At 36.6% G+C, this 21,687-nt stretch overlaps 1 protein-coding gene across 2 annotated transcripts in view; it reads right to left on the reverse strand.

Moving 5' to 3' along the window:
- Positions 1 to 616: 616 nt before the first annotated feature.
- Positions 617 to 21,687, reverse strand: part of LOC112055133 (irregular chiasm C-roughest protein) — a 126,856-nt gene continuing 105,785 nt past the window's right edge. For both annotated transcript variants that reach the window (XM_052886729.1, XM_052886728.1), the window contains exons 13-22: positions 19,501 to 19,646; positions 18,541 to 18,694; positions 17,736 to 17,965; positions 16,202 to 16,384; positions 9,003 to 9,192; positions 6,913 to 7,017; positions 5,285 to 5,365; positions 4,921 to 5,018; positions 4,620 to 4,713; positions 617 to 3,934 (exon numbers count right to left, since the gene is read on the reverse strand). In XM_052886729.1, coding sequence (XP_052742689.1) covers positions 3,915 to 3,934; positions 4,620 to 4,713; positions 4,921 to 5,018; positions 5,285 to 5,365; positions 6,913 to 7,017; positions 9,003 to 9,192; positions 16,202 to 16,384; positions 17,736 to 17,965; positions 18,541 to 18,694; positions 19,501 to 19,646 — 1,301 coding nt within the window. In that variant the 3' untranslated portion in view covers positions 617 to 3,914. The remainder of the gene's footprint in view (positions 3,935 to 4,619; positions 4,714 to 4,920; positions 5,019 to 5,284; positions 5,366 to 6,912; positions 7,018 to 9,002; positions 9,193 to 16,201; positions 16,385 to 17,735; positions 17,966 to 18,540; positions 18,695 to 19,500; positions 19,647 to 21,687) is intronic.

Raw genomic sequence — 21,687 nt, forward strand, 5'->3', positions numbered from 1 at the left:
TACCTATAACGGAACATTCACTTCCCACCGCTCAGCCCTTCTCCCAATGCGCGCTACGAGCTGCGGCGCGCCCCAGTTGGATCATATGGGTTGGAAACTAGTGGAACATACTCCAACGTTGTACCACGTGAGTTTTTGCCGTGTTTCATTGTCAACTAGCCAAGCTAATAGTCACTGATCGATTAGGAGAGAGCATACGTCCGGACGTCATGCCTGGGACGTAAAAGCAGCTAAGGATAAGGTCGTAACGCTGTAAATTGAGTGGGGGCAGGGCCTGCCCGTCCATTCGGCGAACGGAGCAGTCGCTCCAGGCGCCAAATCCTAGAGGGCGCCTAAATGGTAAAGAACGTTGGTCACTCCAGAACATGGTCGAGTACTTCACGTACCATACTTACTTTGCACTCACAATTGGTATAGGTATATATTATTAGGAGCAAACAGTAGAGGCGCCATAATTGGATCTTGCTCTATTCTAAAATTTACTTCAGGCCGGTGCTGAGTGGGGGGTCGTCAACAAAGTTCTACTGGTAGGCTATTTCCGTTTGCAGCTGTGGTGGAACACCGCCTTGTGTGTGTATAAGTGGGTCATAATCAGTTTGAAAAAAAAAGACCAACCTATTAAAACCTTTTTTTTATTACCACAGCATCAAAATATATCAACATGCTCAAAGAATTGAAATATCGAATCATGAGATTTGCATTTTTACGTACTTAAATAGCTTGTAGTTTAAAAAAAATATTACCTAATTATTTAATTACCACCTGATGGTAAGTGGCTATTGCATCAAATTTAATAAATAAAAGCAAAGCTCATGTTTCAGTAGATCAACTAAATTAAAACTATAAAAAACACATTCAGTATTTAAAACCTAGTTTCAACCTATGTTTCGACATTTTCTATTTACATTTAAAAAAACATTATAAATGTTTTATTCCTAAAAGGACAGACTTACTGACTAAAATTGTACAATATTGTATATTAATTAAAAAGCCTTTTAATTATATAAAATTAAATGCATTAAATACAGTCTTTAGCAGAAAACTAAAACTAAGTGTAGATTTAATTTTCATGTCTACTTGACATAACTAAGTACCGGACAAGTCAGTATGTATATTTGCACACCAACGATATTTTATACTATAGATATGTAACGTGCTTACAAAATCACCGCAAAAATGATCCGAATTTAGCTCCACTGAGCAGACATGCATAATTTTGTGTTTACTTACATTATATACTAGCTGACGCCGTGCGGTTTCACCCGCGTGGTTCCCGTTCCCGTAGGAATACAGGAATAATATATAGCCTATAGCATTCCTCGATAAATGGGCTATCTAACACTGAAAGAATTTTTCAAATCGGACCAGTAGGTCCAGAGATTACCGCGTTCAATCAAACAATCAAACAAACTCTCCAGCTTTATAGTATTAGTATAGATTTATGTATATTGAATAGTTACAATAGTAGTGTAATTACACTCCCTGAACACACAACTCGACATTGTAGACAATATTCAGGTATTGTTTCAAAACTTTCTTTGATTACTATGCGATTAAATGAAATTAAGACAATTAGCCACTTTTGTTCGCCTCAGTCTTGACGGCCTCAGTAGCGCAGTGGTAGGCGCGGTGGATTTACAAACCGGAGATCCTGGGTTCGATCCCCGGCTGGGTCGATTGAGATTTTCTTAATTGGTCCAGGTCTGGCTGGTGGGAGGCTTTGGCCGTGGCTAGTTACCAACCTACCGACAAAGACGTACCGCCAATCAATTTAGCGTTCCGGTACGATGTCGTGTAGAAACCGAAAAGGGGTGTGGATTTTCATCTTCCTCCTAACAAGTTAGCCCGCTTCCATCTTAGACTGCATCATCACTTACCATCAGGTGAGATTGTAGTCTAACTTGTAAAGAATAAAAAAAAAGTCTCGACTCGTTAGTGACATATCTAATAGCATAAAACCTTTGTTACACACTATGTTTGTATAGTCTATGTGAAGCGCAAGACATGATATCACTTAAATTGACATCTTAAACTCACTCATAGACAAAACATGCTTTCTTTTACAGACACTAAACAAAGACAAGATGTTGACATGCAAGGTCAGAAAAAAAATATATCGTCGTCATCAACCCATATTTGGCTCACTGCTGAGCTCGAGTCTCCTCTCAGAATGAGAGGGATTAGGCCAATAGTCCACCACGCTGGCCTAATGCGGATTGGCAGACTTCACAAACGCAGAGAATTTAGAAAATTGTCTGGTATGCAGGTTTCCTCACGATGTTTTCCTTCACCGATTGAGACACGTGATATTTAATTTCTTAAAATGCACACAACTGAAAAGTTGGAGGTGCATGCCCCGGACCGGATTCGAACCCACACCATCCGGAATCGGAGGCAGAGGTCATATCCACTGGGCTATCACGGCTCGAAATCGGCAGAAAAAAAATATATTAGAGAACAATTATTTGTTAATGCGTTATTTATTGTATACTTGAAAAAATAAACATTTTTTTTTTATAAAAACTAGGCAAGGTAATAGAACATGGCAGTTTTTTAAAACAAATAAAAAAACTATTTTTATATACAATGCCTCTAGCTAAAAAAGTTAAATTAAAATTTTGCATTATTTTAATTTAAATCTATTTTTAATAACTACATAGTTTTAAAAATCATCAGTCTTAGTTAAATAATTAATTGATATAAAACGTAAAATTAATAACTTTTATATTTTAAAACTAATTTAAGTGTTTAAATTCACGATCAGATAAAAATTGCAACGTAATCACAACAATTATAATTGTATTATAGCTTGGCAAGCCTCATGATACGCGGGTGACGTGGGAAAAGACTGCGCGGGTGTGAAGTCGAGCGCGTGGGGCAGAGGGATTGAATGCGAGGGTATGAAGTCGTGCGCGCGGGGCATCGCTACCCTCCTCCTGGCCCGCGCGGACCATTGGGAATGTTACGAACGAATTTGCCAAGCTATAGAATTATTACTGTTGTAATAGTTTTCAAGCATACGATTATAAAGACCGCTCAGAAACTATTTATAACAACTATTGTCATTTATTTATAGTAACAAAAACTTTTATTTAGTTTCACGACCAGAATTAAGTTTCTGACTTAATAGCAAGGCAACAATATTATGTTGCATTGCAACTAATTCAACAACTTAATTTTTTATTGTTGTTGCATTTCGTGCTTATGATGTCATGAGGCTTAGGCAATACCACTCAGTATATATATTGAGTTAAAAACTATAATCTATATAAAAAGTACATTAGTGTAAATTAATTAAAAACTTATATAAATGAAAAGTCCTTACAATATTTTATGCTAAATTTGATTCTTTGACATTATACTTAAAGCTTTCTAGTTAGGCTGTTCTGAGTATCTTATTATAGAAAAGTATTCCTCTATTTAAAAATAAAAAATGTCAATGAGATTTTACTACATCTAGAATACATAATAATACTTCAGATTACAACAAGAGAAATAGAAGAGAAAATGCGCAAAATCAGTAATAATGTTAATTTCATAGTAGTTTTACCGTATCAAAGAGTATACCTACTTATAAAAATTAAGTAAGGTAGGGCCTTGTAGATTTGATAAATAGGTAGGGACTTCTGGAAGTTTACGGGACGCTAGACGTAATATCATCTCAATGGTAAAAATACTTAACTATCAAAATAATACATTGACATTTTAAATTGAATCAAAAAGTTTCTTAAACTTATATAAGTAAGAAATTCAGCGACATATCCCAAAATAAAAGTGAAAACTGTTTTGGGATAGGTATTTATTTTACAAACTTCTCTTTCTCTACCTCTATCCATATATTACAAACATTTTTAATGTGTAAACACAAATAATTTGTTCGTTAATTTTTTATTTCACTAAAGATAAATTTTGAACTATACATGAGTCCCGGTTCCTGGAAATAAAAAAATAAGTTATAATATTATGTACACTAAAAGATTCTTTTTATTTATGTATATTAGAAATAATTTTTGTAGTCCACTTGGACGCCTCTGGGATGTATATTTCCACACAGACATGTAGTAAATGGCCTTAGGGAATTATTTTTACTGAAACGTTACACAAGGGGGACGCCCCAATTACCTTCAGTCGCATAAAATTAAATTTTTTCAATTCTCCGCATTATGTCATCTCTAATCCGGTTGAGGCACATCGGTTCGATGGTGTCAAAGTTATACAAACATACAAATATATTTTTTGTTTTAAGAGTATGACTTCCAATTCGGTTTTTTATACTGAGAATTTGAGTTATAATTTTGTTTTACAATTTAAGTATTCACCAATAAAGTTCCGGTACGATGCCGTGTAGAAACCGAAAGGGGTGTGTATTTTCATCCTCCTCCTTACAAGTTAGCCCGCTTCCATCTAAGACTACATCATCACTTACCATCAGGTGAGATTGTAGTCAAGGGCTTGTAAACAATAAAAAAAAAAAAACTAATAAAGTAAGTGGAGACGGATAGTGAGGCGTGCCACCACACCTAAATGACGAGCACGACCTCTTTGTCAAGAGAGTAGCAACAAAGAAGATGAAGAATAAAGTAAAGCAAAGCTTTGAGTAGATTATAACGTTTATTTACCTTTGGTAGATATTTGGGATGAGTGCATGCTTCCCTGGCTGGACGGTGGAAGTATGTACAGGCCTCCAGTCGCCTGAACCAGTGGTTTAGGCACCTAATAAGAAGTCAAAGTTTTAAAAATGTTGCCTACACCTGACTTTTGATATTTCGAAGACTATTATGGACGGGACATACTGAGTTTTGTAATTCTTAATATTAATTATTTTTTTGGGTTTTTAGTAAATATTATCTGCGTAATTGTAAATACAGGGACGTATTTGAATAAAAAAAAAATACTAAGAATATTTTGAACTCTTCTTACTTGAGGCTGAGCGCTATGGTTGCTAGTTGGTGATGAGGTGGGCGGTGATGTGAACGGTCGTGATGATGATGATGACGACGGAGAGGTTACCGACGTACCTAAGAAGATGATGGCATAAATTACATTGTTACGAAGGGCTTTATAATTAGGGTCATAGGGTCTACAATTGGTCGGCAATGTTAAAAACGTACAAGGTGTATATAACCCCGGCAATCATTTTGAATTACGAATAGCCTGCGTTTTGTAATTGTGTATTTAGAACTCATATTAAGGAGTGGACCAAGTGTCATTAATAGGTACATCGTTGCTAAGAAACTTAATAATCTATTGATGACAAAAATAAAAAATAGGTGTAGGTACTTACTTGGAGGGTGATGATTAGTATTTCTCAAAGTGTAGTAAGGTGGGGGAGCGTTCTTGGCAGGATTGCTTGGTGGTATGTAAGCTGTGGCAAAAAATACATTAAAAATAAGTTCACAGACACATTTACTTATTAAAACGTCGAAGTGCCTTAACATAGATACGACTAGCTGACTCGGTAACTAAGTTCCACTATGAAGTGAGATGAGTGATAACCAACAGTTCCGCTCCTCCAACTATCTTAGTACCCATAACACAAGCTACTCTGTATGCTTACTTTGGGGCTAGATGGTGATGTGAATTGTTTAAGTATATTTATTTATTTATTTATTTAATGGGAAATACTGTGCTAGGAGCATAGAGTAACTAGAGAGAGTCTTTACAAACTGCGTGCTGAAGTCGGCGCGACCCATTAAAAAAACAAAAGTCACGTGTCTCCTTGACATTCGCATATTTTCATAATTTGTATTTCAAAATTTAACACTAACATCGATTACGTAATATAATAATCAATAATAAAATACTCCACCTTATTTCTTTAGTTTTTGAAAACAGTAAAACATAAGAATCATATTTTTTTTAAATCTTTGTACATTATGAGTGTTTTATTCTTTGGTAGAGTAAAATAATGTATAGAAAAAGTAAAAAACCAAAGACAATCTAGAAATAAAGGTAAAAATTTAAATTATAGCGGGTTTTGTGCGACAGTCGGGCAACTATCGCGCGTTCGGATTTCAATATTTTATTGAAAATTACTTGTTTTTACTGCATTATTACATTTATTAATTAAAATTAGCTTGTTTCATAACAATTCCAACAAAAAATATATTTAAATAGCTCCTATTATACATTTTAATGTAATCGGGCGTTTTAAACACGCGTGACCTTGGAGCGCTCGACTTTTAAAAATGGCTCCACAGATGGCCGTACTTAGAAATCCGACTTCACAGCGAAGAGGAGACGCCATTTTTCTTGAGTAATATTGAAAATTACCGATGCGATGGTTCGTGTCGTACTGACAAGAGAACGTATTCGTTTTTGAATTTCATATTTGTGACGGGTGCGACACCGTCGTGTTCCGTACGCTCCATCTGTACCTATATTATTGATTTTTTTTTATTCTTTACAAGTTAGCCCTTGACATCAATCGCACCTGATGGTAAGTGATGATGCAGTCTAAGATGTAAGCGGGCTAATTTGTTAGGAGGAGGATGAAAATCCACACCCCTTTCGGTTTCTACACGGCATCGTACCGGAACGCTAAATCGCTTGGAGGTACGTCTTTGCCGGTAGGGTGGTAACTAGCCACGGCCGAAGCCTCCCACCAGCCAGACCTGGACAAATTAAGAAAATCTCAATCTGCGCAGCCGGGAATCGAAACCAGGACCTCCGTCTTGTAAATTCACCGCGCATACCACTGCGCCACGGAGGCCGTCGAAAATTAATTAATCTGTGGCTAGGAATAAGTACGACAATAGATCAACGGGGCGGGGATCGAACCACCACCCCTCGGTGTTGAGTCCAACCACTTTACCGTTAAGCTATTGAGGCTCTTTATAGATGAACGAACTATAATATGACAAGAACATAGATAGGTAAAGGATTAATCAAGAAGATTTTACATAAACTCACACATCGGTCCACTGCTTCCTCGTAAATATGGATTGCCGTAAGTCGCAGCATATCGTACGTCGACTCCGCCCGTAATTAACACGCCGGGGTTTCCCATTGGTATCACTAAAGGACAAGAAGAGGAATTTTTAATCGCAATTCAACGCGGAAATGGGCACCATACCAAGGGCGGCGAGTTTTGGTAAGTATTTTTAGGTATTAGTTTTAATTTATTCTAATTTTATAGTTGTAGATATAATGATATTTCCTTTTATTTTATTTTTATAATAAGTTTAGCCTAGTTAAATAGTATTGTCTTAGCTAGTGTAAGGTCCCTTATCCTTACTGTAATAGCAGTAAGTTAGCGTCTCACCACTACACTGGCCAGCAGCGCACGTCCGCCTCTTCTGGATGCCAGAGATCTCAGACTAATACAGATCTCAGACAGATAAAGACCTGCTTTGCAAGACATTATTTTTCTGTCAAAGTATATGATCAACGATCTTATGCGATTATAAACACTGTCTCTATATTATCGATGTTTCATAGTTTACAATCTTGTCCGTCGGTTAAAAACCTCCGTAAAAATACCTTTTTGTGTAGTTAAATGGTGTAAAAAACGAACAAAAACTGCTAGTTTAGTATGAGATATGTATGAAATCTAAGCTCGTTTTCCTTAGAAAATGGCAGAAAATTTTGTTCGTGAATTTGGGTGCGATACTAGTCCTTATGTATTGAGTCTGAGCCAGAGATAGACTGGCCGCTCTCGCCCACTACCGGTGTATATATACACGAACACTACAGCTTGTATAAATAATTGCACTATTTATGAATAAAGAAGAGGAAACATCTTATTTTCCAAAAAACATAAAATAACATTTAAATTGAGCAAATAACTCCAGACTAGGAAACAGCTTTGCACAGGTCGAAATAAGTAAGGTGCTTCTTCCCAGGATGAGCTCTGTCATCTTAAAGCGCTACTACAACTATTTTGACCGACCATGCCCCGCCAAAATTATATTCATCATAATTTCATAATTATCAGCCGATGGACGTTCACTGCTTATCATAGACCTCTTTTAGGGAGTTCTATACATCTTGGCTTCCAGAAACCCGTTTAATGTCATCAATCCAACTAATAGAGGATCAACCAACATTGCCCTTTCCGGTACGTGGTTACCATTCGACCTTGTAACCCCAAAGTGTATCTCTTCGAACTATATGCCCTGCAAATTGTCACCTCAGCTTTCCAAATCGTTGAGCTGTATCGATGGCTTTATTGCAGAGACACTCTGAGCATATCGCGCATCGCCTGAGTGACTTTGAGAAGCTCTGAGCTTAAAAGTACGATGTCTCGGATCCGTTACGACAACACAGACTATCGAAAGAAGAAAAAAACATCGACATTATTTTGTAAAAGGTAAACAACACTGTATACACTACGGAGTATTCACTATAGGTATCCGAGCTCAGTGTAGCGAGAGAGATGGCTTAACGCCGGATCGAGTGGGAGAGAATCGCACAGTCGATTGCGCATGGCGACGCGTCGCCACACCGTACTCACTACTGCATATAGACTGTATATATATATATTTATTTATTTATTTATTTATAGACATGAATTATGCCCAGAGAAACATTACAGTTTCCCAATTCGTTTCTCGAGCAATCAGAAATATAATTACAACAATAAATCTAAAATTACAAAATGAATATTAAACAATCAAAATAATTTAAAAATAATAAATATAATTCAAATTCAACCAAATTAAAAATTAAGAATAAATTAACATTAACCAAGTCAAATTAACTAAAATTAAACAATTCAAATAACTTAATAACAATAGTCAAGAATTAGAATACACAAAAAAATAACAATAAAAATAAACTAGTCAAGAAAAAACAAAATTAAAAATATTAATTCTAGTAACAATTTAATTTTATTTACAAGCTGATAAACAGGAGTGTGAAAAAAGTCTAATTCTAAATTTCTACTACATATGTACTATCATATAGCGTGGCGACTCGTCGCCACGCCAGAAATTTTACGTGCGGTTAGATGTATCACATTAAAAAATATAGTAGGTACAATATAGTAGGTACAAACTTACGATCAGGTCCGATCATTCCACCAAGACGTCCACAGCTGCCTTGGCGGTTCAAAGACCCGCAATGGCTCTGATATGTGGAGGCATCAGTACTCCTCGATAAGGAACCAGTCATCGAATCATTTGTCTGTGGCGGTGCATAGTCCCTGGAGTAATCCACGTATGGTACATAACCGTTGGTCTGGTCGTGCGTCTGAAAATACAAATTCTAATAGATTTTTGGGTCATCATCATTATCAGTAACCCATATTCGGCTCACTGCTGAGCTCAAATCTCCTCTCAGAATAAGAGGGGTTAGGCCAATAGTCCACCACGCTGGCCCAACGCGGATTGACAGACTTCACACACGCATAGAATTAAGAAAATTCCGTGGTATGCAGGTTTCCTCAAGATATTTTTCCTTCACCGTTTGAGACACGTAATATTTAATTTCTTAAAATGCACACAACTGAAAAGTTGGAGGTGCATGCCCCGGACCGGATTCGTACCCACATCCTCCGGAATCGGAGGCAGAGTCACTGGGCTATCACGGCTCTCTCAAGGAACATACATTAAGCCAATTATTTTTTCAGATCCTTAGTTAAACATCATATTATCATCTCCATATATTTTTATACGGGGGCATATCTGGGTTCCCTGGACCGGCGTTGTATGGGCCGGTGGCCATTCCCCTTTTATAACCCAGTAACCCAGTTAAATACCAGAATCAAGAATTATCGTAAATATAAAAGTTAAGCGTCTCATCAAGATTTTCTTGATAGTGATCAATTGTAAAAAATCTCCACGGATCCTGGACTATTCATTCCAATAACAGTAAACATTAAACTCGGATGTCAATAAATAACTTCCAATTTTGGAAACCAACTGTTAATTTTGGAAATCAATTCCGCAGTTATGTTGGAATAACCAAACCAGTTGTGCTTTGTATTGCAAACAACTCTAAATTAGATACATTCACTGTTTCAATAAACAGCGCTAAATTTTGAGTCTGCGACGGCCATATTAAATTTAATAACGTAGTTTTAGGTAATGTTGACAAAGTTCCATTGCTTTGGGCGTCAAATTACGTTTCGCTATCGAAATTTCCAGTCACGTAGTGAATGGGTTTAGAGACAGATTGTTTATGAGATTTTACAAGAATCCTTTAGGTTGGTGGATGCTGATATACGTATTTGTTTAATTAAAAAATAATGTTTTATTAAAAATTGGTAAAATTTCTAGGTTTATATCCAAGATACGTGATAGCCCAGTGGATATGACCTCTATCTCCGATTCCGGAGGGTGTGGGTTCGAATCCAGTCCGGAGCACGCACCTCCAAATTTTCAGTTGTGTGCATTTTAAGAAATTAAATATCACGTGTCTCAAACGGTGAAGGAAAAACATCGTGAGGAAATCTGCATACTAGAGAATTATCTTTAATTCTCTGCGTGTTTGAAGTCTACCAATACGCATAGGGGCTAGGCCAATAGTCCACCACGCTGGTGGACTATTGGCCTAGACCCTCGTATTTTAAGAGAATACTCGAGCTCAGAAGTGAGCCGAATATGGGTTACCTACTACTACTAGTGACCATAAAAGTTACAAATTATCACCCTAAGCTCGCCAACCCGAAGATTAATTAAACTTTTTAAAAATCCATTATATTATTGTACGTCATCGCATGAGTTTTTAAGCCAATTTTACCGGCAACTATACTTTCAACCTGAGCATTAACAATGGTCTAGTTGACACTTTTTTTAATGGTCTTAAATTGTTCATTGATCTACTAGATTGAAAAAAAAAATCATATTGAAATTCGACAGGTATCCATCCTAGTTCCCAATCAATACAATTTCCCTAAATTGCGTCAATCAAAACTTGCAATTTAAGTTTTAATATTTTAGTATAGGACTGTTGAGGACGTACAGGACTAAAATATTAAAATTATCGTATCTTTATTTCTGTAGAAGAAACATATTTTTAGGTCAAATCTGCCGCCCCCTGAAATCTGCCGCCCTAGGCTCCAGCCTACTTACCCTACTGGTAAATCCACCACCGGTTTTAGTGACGCCACAAAATGGACGACAGCGTTTTTGACGTTTGTAAAATTTGAAAAAATACGTGATATTTAAATTAAGTTTTAATTAAATCATTAACTTTTATTAATTAATATCCATACAACACGAAATTAATATTATTTATATAAAATTTAATACGACTCAACTACCCTATTCTCTTTGTATGCATAGATACCTTGTCAAACTGTCAAAGACCCCTACAACTAATTAAGTAAGCTTATATAAAGTAAATTTCCAATAACTTCCAGACCTCAATATCAGGCCTTGCTATATTAATGTCATTAGGCACAAAGTTTCTTAGTTGCCCTGCATTATTTAGTCGCTAAGAAGCAACTTCAACGCTAACTAAAACCGACTGGGCATCAGTTCCAATTAACCTATATCTTAATAAGGTTTCCTCTCTGGCAATTTTAGGGATTTATTTATTAAGATCCTTTCTATAAAACCTCATTTCGTGTTTTTGTTATTTGCTGCTTAAATTAAAAAGAAAATTTAATTCTAACCCACTTTTAAAAAGAATGTATGTGAATAAAATTACCCAAAAACTGTGTGTCGGTTTATTTTAAAGGATTTTTTCAGGGAATTCACCAAACTTGGTTAGTGGAGCTTCGTCTTAAATATTTCTTCAAAATTATGAATAGATTCGATATTCACGTCATTAAATTACTTGGAAAAATTAAACAGCTTTCGACCAAGTTTGACAAATTAGTCAGTAAAGTTTGCAATTTGAATATTCATGACCTTTTTAGAATTTAAACAATCGTGTGTGTTTTAGATAATATCAAAAAATAGTAATAGAAATCCACGGTATTCGTGTCTTTATTAAGTTTTATTTTATCCACATGTTTTCACGTGTAAGGGAATTACACATTACACGGGGTTATTAATCGGGGCGTTTGCTAGTATGTATGTAAAGTAAGACATAGTAAAATTTGCGATTAAAAGGCGTCAGAAGTAGCGCTATTGTGTGCGTACTTCGAATTGGTCTATATCTCTCCCTATCTATAGTATCGTGTTAGACAGAGAAAGATAGAGACGAATACGAAACTCATACTGACGAGTCATTAAAACATCGTTATGGTGATATTTGAAGTCAATTAAACTCTGAAAGTTTCTCACGAAATTGCTAAGAAACAACTCAAAATTTCGATTTAACAAAGTAAAGTACTTTCCCAAGGCATGAAACCTTACCTTAGACACAACTTTCCCTTGAAAATAATAAAAGACGTGACTCGAAATTCGTATCGCGAAATATGACACGGAAAGTGAGTAGGAATTATCTAAAATTTCCAAAGTAACGAAGTAATATCGTCTTTCTAAACAATACGACTGTTTCCCAAATCTCTAACTGCTTAGATATTAACTAGTGGACGCCCGCGACTTTGTACGCGTGGAAATCAATGTAAACTTTCAAGCCCTATTTCACCACTTATGAGGTTTAATTTAAAAAACTTTTGAATTTCATTATATTTCGTATTTTTTTGTGATTTATGAAAAAACGTAACTCAAAAAATTAAGGATTTTCCATACAAACTATTTCACCCCCTTCTTATTTTATTTTTGCAATAAAAAGTATCCTATAACCTTTTCCGTATTATGGTTTCAAACTGTGCCAGTTTTCATTTGAATTTATTCAGTAGTTTAAGCGTGATGCCCGGTCAACAAAATCATGGACAGACAGACAGACAGACATAAAAGTCGAAAAATCGGCTTCAGTATCAATTGTACATATACTATGCACAAAAATTAAGGGAGCAGAAAAAAAATCCAAATTTTTGGGGGATTTTCAATAGGCTGTAACTTATACAAAAATGGTCGTACAGCAAAAAAATAAAAAGCAAATTGTAGCTCTAAGTGTTTAGTTTTTGGATCTGAGTTTGAAAATTTTTTTTTGAAAATATTTTTCGAGTAATCATAAGAAAACCACCGAAAAAAAATTTTCGATTTTTTTTTGGTTTTTTTTTTTAATCTACGGACGTGGAAAAAATTTTTTCGACTCAACCTCTATATGGACCGGATAGCTTGTTTATTCAGATTTAATTTCGTTTTTTTTAAATCTCGATACGAGCATTTCTCGCTGAGATATCGATGTTTGAATGGATGTATTTTGCTTTTTATTTTTTTTGCTGTACGACCATTTTTGTATAAGTTACAGCCTGTTGAAAATCCCCCAAAAATTTGGATTTTTTTTCTGCTCCCTTAATTTTTGTGCATAGTATATAAAACCCTGCAACAAATATTTTCAAAACATCTTCAATGTACAGAATGTACAAAATGTTCGGTACATTTTGTACAGAACATTTTTTACATTCGCAAATATAAGTATAGATTCTAAAAGGCGCTGCTAGTCCATTATGCTACGGTAACGTTTGTTGTTACAAATGGTATAAGTAAAATCTCAAATTGCGATGAAATGTATAGAATTCGACCAGTTTTATTATAAGTATAGACATAGATGTGATTTGTCTTACGTAAAGAATAACAAGTATCATTTAATTCTAAACAAAATGTATAATAGTACTTCTTTCTGTTTGTTGATAAGGCTCAGTGCCCACTCGGACATATGAAGATTGTGTAGGTTTTTTTTTTATTACAAGTGTACCTTAGTGAGCAATCTAAGATAAAACGGGCTAACTTGTTAGACGTATAGGATGAAAATCCACACTCATTTCGGTTTTACACGACATCGTACAGCTTGAGCTTTACGTCATTTTTTAAAGACTTATGATTGGTTTTGTTTGATCATTTTCTTGTTGATGAAGCTTGTTGCTAACAGAACAAAATAATACAGCTTTAAATGTTACTTTCCTGCTTTGTTACACTAATGCACTTTATAAACAAGAAGAGTGATTCAAAAAAATGTTTTTTTTTTTAAGAAACATACTTTTATTAAGCCAATTATTTAACCAGAATCAATATTATTCATCATATTATCATCTCCGTATACTTTATCTGAGAGTATACCTGGCAAAGGCGTGCACTTCATACATTCACTGCAGACCCTAAGAGTTGTCTTCTAACTTTTTTCAGTTTGCTTAATTTTCTTACTAGTGCATACCTTCATTGACAAACTTATGCACGCCACTTAATATCTTGGTTCCCGGGGCCGACGTTGTATAGGCAGGTGGGCATTTAAAGAAGATAGAAAAGCAAAAGTATTTCTTAGAGCGGCCCAAGACTGGACCCAGAACCTCGTGATTCTAAGTCACATAGGCTAACCACTGAACCATCGAGACGGTTTTAGTTTTGATTAATAGATATATCATAGAGCTAAAATGTTATAAGCAAGTTGCCGGTGTAATAATTCGGTACGTGACTGGAAACTCAAATCGCAAAGCGTAATTTGATACTAAATTCAATGAAACAAAGTCAATATTGCTTGAAATTTGCGAGCTATCAAATTTAATATTCCCCCTCTAATGTTAGTCTCTGCCTGGCCTAACTGATTTAGTGTTCTAGTCACAAGTTCCAGGTTCGAATAGTGAATCGCACAGGACAGACATCGCTAAAAGCTAACGCTTGTGGTGAAACGGACAAAAGTTTATCTTCGGAACGCAAAAAGATATGCCCATCAATTACATATAAAAAAAAAAGATTCCGACGAATTGATAACCTCCTCCTTTTTTTGAAGTCGGTTAAAAATAGAAGTTTCTGTGATTTCGAGACCACTGTGTATTCTCAAGTGATTATAGTTATTTACATGATACTAAAACACAAACAAGCTTTTAAAAATTGTGTCTGTTTATTCAGCCTTTCCTTTGGAATGGCTGGACCGATTGAAATAGAACTTTCACTTGAAAATAAAGACGAGACAGATAAACTTACTTTCACATGTATGCTAATATTATAAAGCTGAAGAGTTTGTTTGTTTGCTTGAACGCGCTAATCTCAGTAACTACTCATCCGATTTGAAAAATTATTTCAGTGTTAGATAGCCCATTTATCGAGGAAAGCTATATATTATCCCCTTATTCCTACGGGAACGGGAACCACGCGGGTGTAACCGCACGGCGTCAAGTAGTTCATAATATTAGTAAGGACTACTATTTTTCCGAAACGGGAATCTAATCGCAATCCATAGTTGAGCAAATACTCGTAGCTAACTTCTAAACTAAGGGGACACTTCAATTATTATTAATATTATTATGATCCACTAAATTACCCGATGGAAGATGGCCACGACCCCTAAACAAAGGCAGGGAGGGTCCTCACAAAGAGGGCATTGTGAGTTTCGCCTTTTATTGTCTCTTTATTTAGGACGAGAGAGGAAAATGTTATGGAAAAATGTTGGGACACATAATAGGAAACGATAATTTCAATAAAAATATAATTGAAGGCAAAATATACGGGGAAAGGACGAAGGACCTAAACAATAATAGAAAAAATTGGACACCTGCACGTTACACTCGCATGGAAGGTTCTTTACACTAAATTTAAGGAACGTATTGATTTTGGTAACTGAAAGCTTAATGCTTTAAATGGCATCTTTAAGATTTTCCTGTAAAAAGTTATAGGAACTATAGAACTCGATGTCGTAGGCCGCGTCGCGGAGGGGCACGAGCCCTGGACTTTCCCTGTACGGAACTTCACTTACCTTAAAGGTAATATTGTGTAGTGACTGATTGAAATCGTCGCTGTACTGTTGATACTTATTCATGAACTCGGCCGTGTTGGCAAGGGGCCCTGGGCATTGCATTTAGGGCTACTTACCTTAAAGTGTCGTCATAGCCCAGTGGATATGACCTCTGCCTCCGATTCCGGAGGGTGTGGGTTCGAATCCGGTCCGGGGCATGCACCTCCAACTTTTCAGTTGTGTGCATTTTAAGAAATTAAATATCACGTGTCTCAATCGGTGAAGGAAAACATCGTGAGGAAACCTGCAAACCAGAGAATTATCTTAATTCTCTGCGTGTGTGAAGTCTGCCAATCCGCATTGGGCCAGCGTGGTGGAATATTGGCCTACACCCTCTCATTCTGAGAGGAGACTCGAGCACAGCAGTGAGCCGAATATGGGTTGATGACGACGACCTTAAAGTGAACATTTTGTTGTGTTTGTTTCGCTGTAACGCTGATACTGGTTCATAAGCTCACTGTCGTTTGCATCGTCGGAGAGGGGCCCTGAGCAATACGTATACGGTGCTTACCTTAAAGTGAATATTATGTAGTGGCTGATTAAAATCATCGCTGTACCGCTGATATTGGTCCATGAGCTCGTTGTCGTAGGCCGCGTTGGGAAGGGGCACGGGCCCTGCGAGGGGAAGGCCCAAGTTCGTCGTCAGCTGTAAAGTTGACCGGAGGTCCGTTTCCGAGCCATTATTTGAATTGTCCTGCGAATTGAGATCTTTAAAAATTTTTGTCAATATTAATTTTTAAATTAAATTAAATAGTGAATTAAATCATAAACAATTGTTAATAATTATTTTATTTGTCTTACACAATAAAGTTATAATTAAATGGTGAAAAAGCTATGATAATAAGGATATTTTTGATCAAAACTGATTGGATGTGTGTTCATGCTGCTCTCAATAAACTATATCTTTAACCTCCATATAGCAATAAGGCTGCCTTTGCATGCTAATTCTTAACTATTCATTTTTAATCTTTTGAGCTATTGCATATTTTTTATTATTTATTTTGAGCGCGGCAAATCAAGAAATTCTGTAACGAAAATAAACCTAACACCCAAACCGTGTATCTAATTTCGAAGTTATCATATCGACTCAATTGGACAAGTGGTGTGTTTTATTTATTTTTGTGTGCAATAAAGTATTTCTTCTTATCCTCCTTTTTAGTTAATAGTCTAAAAGTATTTTACACTAGCGGACGCCCGCGACTTCGTCCGCGTGCAATTCAGTATTTCATAAAACCAGCTGGAACCATGGATTTTTCCAGGATGAAAAGTAAAAGGAGCCTATTTGTTAATCCAGAGTAACATCTATTTCCATTCCGAATTTCAGCCAAATCGCTTCAGTAGCCGCAGCGTAAAAGAGGAACAAACATACTTACACACTTACGGCCAGTTTCTTCATGTAAAGCTAAAGTAACAGTAAAAGTAGTAAGTAGTAAAGAAGACTTTATTTTTCAATGAATAAGACCGTCACTTTTTATTTATGACGTTACTTTGACTGTTACTTGCGATGAAGAAACAGGCCGTTACACACAAACTTTCGTCTTTATAATATTTGTGTGATTGTGTGATTTTTAAGAGCGCACAACGCGTCGGTACGATATGGATAAAATTCGAAGCGCAAAGGAGACGCCGAATTATGACTTTCACGTGAGTGAAAAGCACGGAGCGATTGACGCGCGACGCAAATTTTATGACATGAGCGCCAAATCCATTTTTACCTAATTGCAAGTAAATTAAACAACATAACGAAAAACAAAATGGCCATGTTCAAGATAAATACCTAATTTTCTATACAAAACAAAAATTTAAGAAAATAAGTTTGCTTTTCCTGAGATTGAAAGCAAAATGTGAGCTAAACATGTATTTTTTTAAAAAATACACTATCGAGAAAAGTTTTACAAATTGTGTATTTTGTATAGTCATAACGAAGCTAACACTTTGAGATATCATTTACCCAAATATCAGGCTGCTAACTTTTCCAGAATCTGAGATCCAGAACCATTTGTAACCACCAAATTACATATTGCACACTTTTATGAAGAACTCACCATATCACAGCTGCCTTCGACCTGTCTCAACTCGAGTTTCAAGTCACTTATGGTGGAATTTCGGTCACTATCCTTATAGGGGTCGCAAGTTTTACCAACTTCGGTAATATCCGGCTTGTTGAGGTCCTTGCCCGCGCGGCGATGACACAGCATTACTGCCAGCATTATTATGAGGATGACTATCGTTATCAGCGACCCCGTGCAGACTATCACGATGAGGGGTATCGACTCTGGAACAAAACTTCGTGTAAGACCTACTTGTTACAGTTCGTTTTATGTAGGATGGTGCGGATGACAGTTGGTTTCACTCTTCAAAATTTGCCGCGATTTACGATAATAGTATTATGAACGTCATACAGGCGATTGTCAGCGTACCCATGCTATCTGAAAAACACTTTATGAAGAACCTTAGACCTCTTTAATCCAGCCCTTACAGTAATATCGCTGTAAAAATGGAGTAACTTCTCCCGTTTCCCCAACATTTCCCTTCACTGATCAGCTGCTATTAATCGTAGCGTGATGAAAAGTATACTATAACCTGCCAAAGAGTGTGAAAAATAATTGTAACAAGTTTCGTTAAAATCCGTGGAGTAGTTTTTGTTTCTATAACGTACATACAGACAGACAAATTGTACAGAATTAATCTCTCTACTGATTTATTATAAGTATAGATGATGATACGCAATACGCATTGGCGTAGACCTAATAGATGCAAAATTGCCTACCCTGAAGTCTCGTATCACAAACCCTTGTACCAGTGCCTACCTTAATTAAAAACCTTTTACACACCACTGATGATACTTACTGTCAGGTACAACGTTTATTTCCACACTATCAGTACCGTATGCGTTGGAGACGGTACAGTTGTATGAACCGAAGTGCTTCAACTGGCTCTCTCGGATGATCAGTGTGGATTTTGTCAAGCCGTCTGGCAAAGATTCCTCCAAGAACACATATTCCTGCAATAAACATTACTATTATAATGACTAAATTAAGATTCACAATTCAACATTTAAATTTAACGGTTCATTCATAGCGTTAAATTTAAAAATTATTTTCACACAATTGAACCTTTCCTTTAGATATAGATAACGAAACAAGCATTTACTTGCACTTATCATCTTGCCTATATGTATGATGAGTAAAAACCCTAAATTATATAATTATTAAGTTAATAATTATTAAGTTGTCCCTAAATTAATTAAAATTTTGATTTATAAGCTTAGAAATATAATAGATGTATAGTTTATATAATTTAAATAACACTTTATAAAAAAGACATGCGTTTTCTACCTTAATTAACCGACTTCGAAAAAAAGGAGGAGGTTCTCAGTTAGACAAGTGCCAGTGACGTATTAATTAAAGCCGTTTCTGAAAGAACCACGGGAAAGAACTGTCTTTGAATCCTAAAAGTTTATTACGGCTTAAGTTAATATCACTGTGTTGGCACCGCGTTTAAAGTGATCAGAAGGTAGCACATACGATGTTATTTTTCGCTTTTTAGTTAATTTTTGTGTTTAAATATTTTATTCCTAATTTGGTTGTGGACTCCAAGTTTGGCTTTTTTTTACCAATAATCCCGTTTTCCAACTACCTACTTGGAGGGGCCTTGTAGGTGGAAAAGACTGAAGGAAGACTAAAGGAGTGGGTACGAGAATACTCCAGCGAGCAGGGATCGAACCGACACCTGTCAGTGATGTGTCCGGCCTCTCTTTACCACTGAGATCTTGAGTCTTTAGTATTTAGTATTTAGTCAAACTCTTACCTGGTTATGAAAAGAACTCAGCTCATATCCTCCGAAGCTCCATATGACCAGGTCCGGCTTGGGCACCGAGAAGGAAACGCACTCTATGTGGACACTGCCGCCCTCCACGCCGTACTGAGTTTGATTGGACATTATTTTTGGTGGACCTAAAATTTATAAAACCATAAACCTAGATGAAGACATATAGGTAAAGGCGTAGTTATAGTTCAAAGAGTCGATGGACGTTGAAATGGGCTGTTGGGAAGTGCTGGAATGGCGACCCCGCACAGGAAAGCGCTGTGATGGTAGACCTTCCACTAGGTGGATCGAGGACATCAAGCGCATTGCAGGGAGCCGCTGGATGCTGGCTGCTCGAAATCGTTGTGCTTAGAAGTTCATGCAAGAGGCCTATGTCCAGGAGACGTCCATCGGGCTATAATGATGATGATGATAGGTACGCATACACACACGCACGCACGCACACGCACATAGACACACACGCATACACAAAACATTGCACAAAATCACTAACGCGACTGGCAGCGTGACGGTGTATACGCTGCCTAACAAACAACTGAGTGCAAGTCATCAAACATCCACTTATATATACCAACACTGACACCTCCCCTCTACAATAACATAAATAATGTTAAAACACCTGTAATCGAGAAACTTGTAACAAAAATAGCAGAATCGCACCCCTGATCAAAGTAACCCCACATAAGTACTGCAATCTCAGCAAAGTTCACAAACATAACATCTATACAGCGCGCTTTACCCAGCAAAGTCAATAAAGCGAGTATAGTATTGGCTTTGCTGCATAGAAGTCACGAATTCAAAACTTAACTCGGCATACGTGCCCGCAGATAATTAACATTCTATGCCATGCCCGCATATGAAGTGCCAGTTTCAAACATCAATTTGAACGAGAGTGAATTGAATTCTGTGATTTTCAATTTAGAACTCCATTTTTTTTTTTTTTTTTAATAAAAAGTGTGTGTTTGTATACAACTCACATATTTGGCTCACCGTTGAGCACGAGTCTTTTCACAGAATGAGAGGGGTTAGGGTTAGTCCACCTCGCTGTCCCAATGCATTGGCAGACTTCACACACGTAGAGAATAAGGAAAATTCTCTGGTATGCAGGTTTTCTCACTGGTGATATTTAATTCTTTAAAATGCACAATATAATGACCGGTACATTTACATAGTTACTAACACTACCAATTTCTCAAATCAGAGAATTTTACTAAATTCTTAAAAAGTATTGAATGAATAAAATGGTATACGAAATTGCGTCATTTACAAATGTGGTCTTTGATTTCATCGCTCACAGGATCAATATTGACGAAGGACCCAGGTCCTTTTGATTCGTAACCGCAAAGACCCACTTGACCATCAAGAAAGTTCAAAACAACCCAACACGTTTACAAAATACAAAACGCATCTTGACCATCAAGAAAGTTCAAAACAACCCACACGTTTACAAAATACAAAACGCATTGTATGCAACACCAAGCATCATAATCTTCTTATAGGTACTTTATCGGCTCTCCTACAGTAAGCTCAAGTCGCGAACACGAGGTAATTTATTAGGATCTGGCCTAAAAATCCTTTCCGCCGCTACAAAAGTGAACTGATTGTATAGGGGCATTAGTACTCCACGCTTAATTTATTGCGTCAAAGGTCAGGTCTCTATATGAAAACGGGGTTAAAATATAACCTATACTACCCGCTCATAATGCAGCTTCCTATTTGTGAAAGAATTTTCAAAATCGGTCCATTACTTTCAAAGGAAACATACAAATAAAGCTTCATAACTTCCTACTTTATCCGTTCTCCCACAATAACCTCAAGTTGCGAACACGAGGTATTTTTATTAGGATCTGGCCTCCAGAGGCGCTAACAAAAATCCTTTCCGCCGCTACAAGAGCGAACTGTTGTACAAAGTACAAACGCCCCAACTCCGCGGCAAATTTACTGCGGCAAAGTTTCCAACGCGCTGCAAAATGGCGGTGCAAATGACGTCATCACTTAAAAACTTTGTTCGCGCGTTCTTTGCGCCGAGATTTTCAACTCGGTTAAAAAATGTGAAGTTAATCGTGGCGAAGAAGTTATTACTCCGTTCTACGATAAATATGAGAGTAATAAAATGATATGTTGGTGTTCCTCACTAGATTTTTAGTTTATAGACCGAGAGACTGTGGT

Source organism: Bicyclus anynana, chromosome 18, assembly GCF_947172395.1.
Source record: "Bicyclus anynana chromosome 18, ilBicAnyn1.1, whole genome shotgun sequence".
In the NCBI taxonomy this organism is placed as follows: Eukaryota; Metazoa; Arthropoda; class Insecta; order Lepidoptera; family Nymphalidae; genus Bicyclus; species Bicyclus anynana.